Source organism: Chanos chanos, chromosome 10, assembly GCF_902362185.1.
Source record: "Chanos chanos chromosome 10, fChaCha1.1, whole genome shotgun sequence".
Taxonomy (NCBI): domain Eukaryota; kingdom Metazoa; phylum Chordata; class Actinopteri; order Gonorynchiformes; family Chanidae; genus Chanos; species Chanos chanos.
In genome coordinates this window covers 4,842,839-4,851,676 of record NC_044504.1, presented here as the reverse complement: position 1 = coordinate 4,851,676, position 8,838 = coordinate 4,842,839, and the positions used below count along the sequence as shown (strand labels likewise).

General features: G+C 41.0%; 1 protein-coding gene and 1 non-coding gene across 2 annotated transcripts; one reads left to right on the top strand and one right to left on the bottom strand.

The window, feature by feature from the left end:
• Window positions 1–1,697: 1,697 nt before the first annotated feature.
• On the bottom strand, window positions 1,698–7,261 carry dhrs12 (dehydrogenase/reductase (SDR family) member 12). Its single transcript, XM_030786472.1, has 10 exons — window positions 7,188–7,261; window positions 6,633–6,766; window positions 6,025–6,107; window positions 5,685–5,777; window positions 5,097–5,178; window positions 4,685–4,746; window positions 3,854–3,958; window positions 3,325–3,415; window positions 2,585–2,722; window positions 1,698–2,011 (listed from the first exon to the last, which is right to left on the bottom strand). Exons 1-10 carry the CDS (start codon window positions 7,241–7,243, stop codon window positions 1,893–1,895), a joined length of 963 nt encoding a protein of 320 aa, XP_030642332.1. The 5' UTR covers window positions 7,244–7,261; the 3' UTR covers window positions 1,698–1,892.
• A 588-nt stretch (window positions 7,262–7,849) lies between these two features.
• Window positions 7,850–7,961, top strand: trnal-caa (transfer RNA leucine (anticodon CAA)). The gene is made up of 2 exons: window positions 7,850–7,887; window positions 7,916–7,961. It is a non-coding gene; the product is annotated as a tRNA-Leu (tRNA).
• The last annotated feature ends 877 nt before the right edge of the window (window positions 7,962–8,838 follow it).

Below are 8,838 nucleotides of genomic sequence, written 5' to 3'. Positions count from 1 at the left end.
TTTCTTTTGTCTTGGCTATAACACAACGGAAACAAACGTGTGTCATTACTTCAGACCACTAGTCACATGAATGCTCATGCCTTTCAAGCACCACGTGTGCGTGTTGATGTGTTTAGACCACTGTCACACGGTGTCGCTGAAAGGTGTTCGACCCCTTTAACTTTTTTGACATCTTGTTATATTTTGATAAAAACCAGCACGTTCGACAAACAGATTCATATATATTACACCTTCATGTACCACACTATTTTGCGCCTTAATCTGAATGCTCTAGTGCATAATGTAGGAATACATAGTGACGAATACGGCGCCGAATATACTGTGGTGGCAATACGGAGAGCCGGGCTCTTGCCAGCACGCGCTGCAGTGGTGTGTAAATAGTTGTACGTTTTTCCGTTGCCGTCACTGTGTGTAACTTGTCCAGAAGCAAGTACCACCTTGTATTCTATTCTTATTCTGTGGTTTGCTCTCGTTAAGGTGTTTCGTTTAACACTACTTTTGCGAAATCAAGGATAGAGAGCCGCGTGCAGAAATGAACACTGTCTCTCATTCTCTTGTATTCCTGTAATACTTGTATTCCTGTAATCCTCTTCGCAGCTGACGATAAAATACGGTTGAAAAGTTCAAGGCTGACAGATGAGTTAAACTACGATGAAACAATCATACATTGCACAATCATGACTCCCTTCCGAAATCACAATTACTTAGAAAAGAAAACTATATTACTAAAGTCAGTCTATGTAACATTTATTTCAAGCTTACTTTTGAAATACTTTCTCAGCTGGTTTGAGGGTTTTTTTTGTTCAAATCATTCCACCAAAACCACTCAGAAATCCGTTTCACAGCGCGCATTTATAAGTCCACTCTCCTTCCATTTATAGGTACAGTGTCACATAAAACACAACTGCATCATTTCTTTAACAGAGCTTGTTACAAAAGATTGTAAAAAAAAAAAAAAAAAAACCACTAACCGTGCAACTAACCATAGAATGAGAACCCTTAAAATATGGAAGTAAATTCTGCACATAGGCCTACTTCACCAAAAAAAAAAAAACCCCACCACAGTCAAATGTTACATAATTCTTTAAAATAAACCTCCCTGAGCTGAACAGCACTGGTTGACACAAAAGTACATCAAAGTTTAGAACTTTTGAGAAAGTTTATAGCATTCACAACACCCCTTATTCAGTCAGAAACCACAAATGGCCAGATTAGAAAGTAGCAGATAAACTTTACTGGTATTTGGGAAATGACACCGGAGTGTTCTACTGGAATGAACAAATAGGTTAACTTCATGTCAGTTGTTGAAAATAACAAGTGCTTTGCGATCTGCAAAAATTACCCCGTCTACTTTGATGTACTCTGAACAAAATATTTCTGGTTCCATTCACCCTGACCTCATTTAGATATTAATATGTCACAGTGAACAGCTGAATAAGGTGGTCAGCCTTTCCAGAATTCTAGAATGTCAACATTTTGACTGTTCTGGAATGTCCTTGATAGTGTTTAACTGATCATCTATAATGCAAAAAGAGCAAATGTAGGACTGGAATATATATATGTTTTTGTTTTTTTTGTTTTTTTTTCATAAATAACCATGTATTAAATGAACCACTTCGTATTACATTTGTTCATCACGGCAAGTTAAAGTCTGGAGTGTTACCAGTGTTTTTTTCTTTTCTTTTTCTTTTCATGATCACCGTTGATTTTGTCACTGTTAGTCTGTCTATCCTCACTTAAGACCTCTGTAGAAGAATTCTCCCAAAGTGTTAAGCAAAGTCTTACTATCCAACCCAAACCAGAACCTCCAACCTGCGTACTGGGTATGGACAAGACATAAAGCCCTTAAATCTTTCTCCAGTTTAATATGAGGGCTTTAGGACCCGGGAGCTCTAAGATGATGGTTTGAACTTGGTGGCCAGTTGTTCCAGACTGCTCATCAGTTTCTCCTCATCACCGGGAGAGGACCTGGAGGAGGCCAGGGGAAGGTGAGTAGCAACAGGTTTCCGATCTGCGAGGTTGTAGACAAGACAAAGAAGAAAAAAAAAAGAGAGAGAGAGAGGGAGAGATCCTGAGGTGAAGTTTCTGTGATCTCATCATCTGGTTTAGATGCTCTTCTGCATACAACAGCTTAGGGTCATTTCACACAAAAATCTATAATAAAATGACCTCTTTTTTTTTAATCTTCTGCAAGAGTTAAACCCCCCAGAGTTTTCTTGACCAGTTCGTCAAAGCGATGCGGAGACTGACCGCTTTAATCTGAGTTTCGCTTTAATGAAACACTTCAACATTTAAGATCTCCACTGATCCTCTTTTCTCTCTGAGTCGCTAAAGGTCCATTTATTATAAGTCATTCCTATAAGGCATCCCTTTCTCTGTGTACTGTGATGTATGTCTATTGGGTGTAGTAGAGGGATCCAGTCAAGCTCTGCCACTCTACTGTGCTTATCACTTTATCATGTTGGAGGATATGGCGACCCAAATCCCGTGTATTTAATTGTGACAATTGGCAGGTGTTACTGGAGGACATGGCAACCCTTTCTCAGTGTACTATGGTGTGACGCCCAGGGTCTGTTTGCCTTGCCTTGAAAGAACAGGCCGCTCTGATGTTTCCTGACAGCCTCTGCCACAGCCAACCACACCACAGTATCTGCTCCCTGAGCCTCCGTCCGCAGTTTGTTCTTCATCTTAGCATGAAAGTCTGGCATTGATGACTGTACAGCTGTGATCAACACACACACACACATACACGCACGCACGCACACGCACACGCACAAACAAAGACACAACACAGAATTCTGGATCAAAAACAGATGAAGAAGTAGTACTTTATCTGTCACACACACACTGAGCAGTGAGCAGTGAAATGCAGCCTCTGCATTTAAACCATCCTAACACCGGTAAGCACACACACACTAGGGCAGTGAGCACACACACATACACACACACTATGAGCTAGGAGCAGTGGGCAGCCATTGGCGCTGGCGCTTGGGGACCAACACCAGGTCTTTTTTGCCAGTGCCTTGGTCACTGACAGGAGTGCTAATTCTAGCACACGTCTTTGTGGTGGGAGGAAACCGGAGCACCCAGGGGAAACCCACGCAAACACAGGGAGAACATGCAAACGCCACACAGAGAGGACCTGAGAAGGCAGGGATTTGAACCCAGGCCCTTCTTGCTGTGAGGCAACGGTGCTAACAGTGCTAAGAATCATTGTCTATCAATTTCTTATGCCACTGAATTCAAAACATTTTTCCTTTTGAGTGAAGTCAAAAATGGACACACAAGCACACACACACACACACACACACACACTTACTCTACCTGGTGTATCTGCCCATCCAGGGTGCATAGAAGAAAAATGAATCTCTTTATGTTGTTCGGCCCACCGCTCTGTCATTATCACCTGCTGTCTCTAAATAAACAACACAAAAAAGAAGTAAACAACAAAGTAAACAAGAGAGGTGTCAGTCATGAAAGACATGAAAATAGACAATATCACGATACAACTTCTATCAGACAATTTGTGTCCTCACCATATACCACTTCATAAAGCAATATCACCATAAACAAGATTAAACATCAAAATCATCCGTGATCATAGTCACTTTCAAGCGTCAGAGGTCCACAGAACTTGTGTCAGTAAGACAAGAGTAATTTAATACAAACAACTGAATTTTGTCTGTCGAATATGTAGCCCAAAGTCAAAACCAGCCAATAGGAGATGAACAGGAATATTAATTTATCTGACTTTTGGTTTTTCTAATGCTCACCAGGTAACACTGAAATAAAATAAGTGACAGCAACACAAAAAAAAACAAGAAACAAATATCAACAGTTGTGGAACTCTTACTTTATTCTGAGCGTACGCCATGGTGCCATCAAACGTGCCCTTCTCAAACTGCAGGTCGTCCACATTCAGTTTCTGTACCAGCATGCCTCCCGACGACACCGTGATCTGAGAAAGAAGAGTTCATCAGATAACAGACACACGCCGGCTAAAACCACAGACAGCACCATCGTCTGAGAGAGTAGAGTTCATCAGGTAACAGACACAGGGGGCCAATATCACAGACAGCACCATCGTCTGAGAGAGATGAGTTCATCAGGTAACAGACACAGGGGGCCAATATCACAGACAGCACCATCGTCTGAGAGAGATGAGTTCATCAGGTAACAGACACACGCCGCCTAAAACCACAGACAGCACCATCGTCTGAGAGAGTAGAGTTCATCAGGTAACAGACACACGTGGCTAAAATCAAAGATTCTGTGTCCATAGATGATGCATTCTGGGTCCTTTGCATGTGTGAGGTATTTTGCTAATTCTGAAAGTTAAAGCTGACAGTTCTGTCCTGTTTCTAAGAACACATGGATGTCTCAATCAGGATTCTTTAGCAGACTGAAGTCTCTCCTTTAGATCTTTCTCCTGGTGAGAGCCAAGTAAACTCCCACTATCAGGAGAAATCTGATAAACTACCTCTTACTCAAGTCTCTGTGTCCTTTCACTCTATTTCACTTCAACTTAAGAGCGTTTCCAGTTGTTAGAACTTAGTGTGTTCCAAAAACAGACACTAATTGTTTGAGTAAAAACAGCAACAATGCGCTATGATGGACTAGAGGCAGGGCCGAAAAAGCTTAGACCCAGAAAGTTTAAAGTTCTCACTGAGGTGTTAAAACTCACCACACGTGGATCCTGGGCTGTCTTCAGAGTGGGAATCAGTGCTGTTGTCAGGATGTAGGTGCCTAGCCGCCGAGAGGAGAGAGAGAGAGAGAGAGAGAGAGAGAGAGAGAGAGAGAGGTTACTCTACAGGACAGTGTGTCAGTAAGTGTCATACTGGTCATGTTCACTTATAAAGGTGATGCAACGATGGGCTGTTTTGGACTGCACAGTCACCTTGTTAAGACAGTCAACTAAGAGAAAATGCAGGATTACATGCACTTTTACCATGAGCGCAGCTGTTGTCTTAACCGCTGAGAGACGATGAATGCCTCATTACGGAACGTGGTCACGTGACAGTTTACTCACTGGTCACTCTGGGATTCATACATTGTACAGCGGTAGGAGATGAAGCCTGAGTGTTTGGTTTTCTCACCGAGTGTGTTGGTAGCAAAATTTTTCTCCAAACCATCCTCAGTCAGCTCTCTCTGATTCACCATACAACCGGCATTATTAATCTGCGAGGGAGAGAGAGAGAGAGAGAGAGGGAGAGAGAGAGAGAGAGAGAGGGAGGGAGAGAGGGAGGGAGAGAGAGAGCTTATCAGCCTAATCAAACATGGTCAAACAGAAGATGTAGTTTTCATAACAGCAATTAAAACTCCACAGAGTGACAGAGCGACTATTAAACAAACATATAAAATTTGTTTTCGTTTTAAGGATCACTCTCGCAGTCACTCTTGTTCAGAGCACATGACAAACACAGCAGATGTTCTGGAGTAGTGATCATGGCTTGTTCCTTAGATAACATGTTTTCAACCATACTTAAAACTTTGGACTGTCGCTACTGACTGCATTGATGTAATCAAAACTCGCCTAAGATGGGAAGCAATGGAAAATTTCTTCAGCATGTTCACAAAGCCTGTTCATGTTGTTAGTGCACAGGTTTCCATGGTAACCCAGCAGGCACGGTCTCTACTCTGTAAACTAGTCAGTGACAATGATGGAGTGTATTTTTTCGTCTTACCAGCACGTGTAAACTATGGTTCTGTGTGAAAGTACTGGCAAACTCCCACACCTGGTTTGGACTGGACATGTCCACAATGTGAACGAAGATGTTCTGGGAAAGACATAAGGTGTGTGTGCAAAAAGCAGTTGTTAACATTTGGTTAGTAGCAAAACATATAAACAGATAACAAAGCAGAACCGTGTACGTCACAACGAAATTACTGTCAACATACTGTAACATTATAAATCAGCGAGAGATCAGACCTTACTGATGGTAACCGGTGGTCCTGAAGATAACTACATACACTAAAAAAAAAAACATTCAACCTGTGATGTCACATGGCTTTGATTTTGGGTACCTCATTTTTACTTTGCTCCACAATGTCTTTTCTAGCTTCCTCAGCACGATCTTTGTTTCTGCAGACAAGGTGCACTGTGCCACCTGACAGGGGGAAATGCACATAGACAGAAATGCCAGCACTGTGAGTGTGATGCCGCTGATCTGCCACAAGGAGGCGCTAGTGTTCCGTTTGTTACACAACGTTAGATCTTGTCCTGAGACCACCCCTCAACTTCAAATAGTCCATAAATCTTTACCAAGGGTGGAGGTAAGCCTAGGCATATCTAATGCATAGCTGCCTGTAAACTCACTCATCTGTGAATCATTACCAGCAAAGCCAAATAAAACCTCCACCAACATTCACAGTGTCTCATGCAGACACTTAAGTGTTTGACTTTTCCTGTGGTAGTTAATGTATAAATAATGACAGAAACCTCTGTACACAGAACACACACACTGCTATTTTGAAATGACTGTACTATCAAACAGGCCTCTCTGAAAAAAAGAAAATCAGGCATACATTTACTTTGAATTCACGAGTGCCCTTCAACTAGGAAAGAGATTTTCCGACAAGTTAACAGCTCGAATTCAGGTTCGAGTTCAGAGAGACAAACAATGATAAGTTACCTCTCTTAGCTATTTCATTCGCCGCGGCTTTCCCGATGCCACTATTTGCACCTGTAATAACGAAGGATCTCCCACTCAGACTCACGTCCAGGTCTTTGGGATTAAAGTGCTTTGCCGCCGCTTCATATCCGCTCCTGCCAAATGTCAAAGCAAAGCTCTCAAATCAGGTGAATGGAACCACAACTGGGATACGACAAAACAGACTCAAGGAATTTATGCTAGAACGAAATTAGTTCAAAGGAAAGATCGGTGGATACAAGGAAGAGTAACGGAACACAGTAATGTACATGACAGCGAGCTACATAACACAACGACTAATTTGATTATGCCGCGGCACTCCTGTATCATGAGACAACACTTAACACCCACGTTTTAAATGTCCACGACCGACAAAATACAGCGCATAGCATAGTGTTTTCTAGACACCAAGCAAGGTAATAAATTAGAAATAATCCTTAATTCACACTCCTGTTGCAAGCGTATAACTGCAAGAGGAACACTAGCAGTATGTAGTCAGTCAGAATACTTGGTGTGTTAAACAAGATGGGGACTTACTTTGTGTATTCTTGAAGGCCTTTGACAAACCAAACTGCGTTTCTGTAGAAAGACATCCTTAGGTGGCTGTTTGTTTTTTTTCTTGTACCCGATAGTGGAAACACTGCACACAACGGCTAGCTGTACATGTGTTGACACATTTTTCTACACACTTTGCTTACACCACGCCTCTGTCTAGTTTCATAAGAATGACTGGATATTGGATGGGCTGGGTTAACGTATAGCTTATGTAGCTAGTTGCTAACTTGTGAGTAATGTGCCGTGTACTTGGTTGGCTAACATTACTGTCTACGTCATCTCGTGTTGTAACAGTGACGAAATTAAACTTTGTGCACACGGAAACATTTGGTGAATAACTTGTTTTATAAAATGCTTTCTGAGCCATGCCATGATACCGTACCATTTTAGACAGCTATCAATTAGTCTTCGTTGGTTAGCTAGTTGGCTAACAGGGAGACTTATGTTTTAATATTGTGATTTGGGACACAGTTACTTTACTCTGTACTACATTTTATAGGACCATTGCAGTTCTAACACGTTAATATTCGCTTCTAGCACTTTTGAGAATTGCAGAATCCATTTGATTTGATTTAATTTAATTTAATATAAAAAACAGGAATACGTACAGACAAAAACGGTCGCGCGACCCTATGAATACAGTTGTCAGGATGGCCGAGTGGTCTAAGGCGCCAGACTCAAGGTGAAAAGCCTTCCACAATAGATGGGTGTTCTGGTCTCCGAATGGAGGCGTGGGTTCGAATCCCACTTCTGACACAGTTTTTTTTTCTCCCTCTTCGAACACGAGTGTAGTTTGAGCAGTCCAGTGGAGTAAAATAGTATTTCCGACAGCCTAGGAGAAGCTGGATATTTAATGTTGCCCAGCGCCAAACTCCCCAGGAAAAACTGGCATAACTCGATGTCTAAACTGATGGAAGGAGTAACGTAAACGATGTGTTTATCGTACAACAGCGCGCCAAAAACTTTTTTGATGTGTTCTCCAAATGTGAAATTACATGGTTCTTTTCGTTATCTTATATGCAGGGTGAAATTATTAGTATTATTCTTGTTGTTAGTAAAAATTTTATGGCAATTATGACATCGAAATGCACCCCCATTAACATTCTTGAGACAAGAACACAGAAAACCATACATGAATGATCAGAGCAACAAATTTGTAAAAATATGTGCATACGTTAACATAAATAAATTATTTCACAGGGACAAAAGTGTCCTAAATGTTTTTATTTGCTTAGTTGTAATTTATCTATATATAAATATATATGTATATTTAGTTAAGGTAATATTCGTCCTCCATACTGCAAAAAAAAAACCCAAAAAACAAAACAAACAAAACCAAAAAAAAAGATGCACAAATAAAAGTAGTCATAACCTGTACATTGGACATTGTGTTCTGCTAACAACACAGTACAAAACAACAGAATAAATTAAATGTTCGGTGCGATCAGATCATCATGACAAAATGTCTTATTCATTACGTTGTGCGTGATGTGCTCTGGTTTCAGACTTAAGCCCCCTGCAAAGTTCCTCCAGTCTGACCAACATCATCATCTGATCTGACTGATTAAACAATATAATAAAATACAAAATACAGTCACATACAGAGGTACAGTATCAAAACAGTTTTGTTTAG

Excerpts from the sequence above, each read along its gene's own strand:
- dhrs12 (XM_030786472.1), bottom strand. The coding sequence starts at position 7,243 with ATGTCTTTCTACAGAAACGCAGTTTGGTTTGTCAAAGGCCTTCAAGAA. Across the intron at positions 6,108-6,632 it reads GAATGAAATAGCTAAGAGAG|GTGGCACAGTGCACCTTGTC; the intron begins GTAACTTATCAT and ends TCCCCCTGTCAG. Across the intron at positions 3,959-4,684 it reads CAGCCCAGGATCCACGTGTG|ATCACGGTGTCGTCGGGAGG; the intron begins GTGAGTTTTAAC and ends CTTCTTTCTCAG.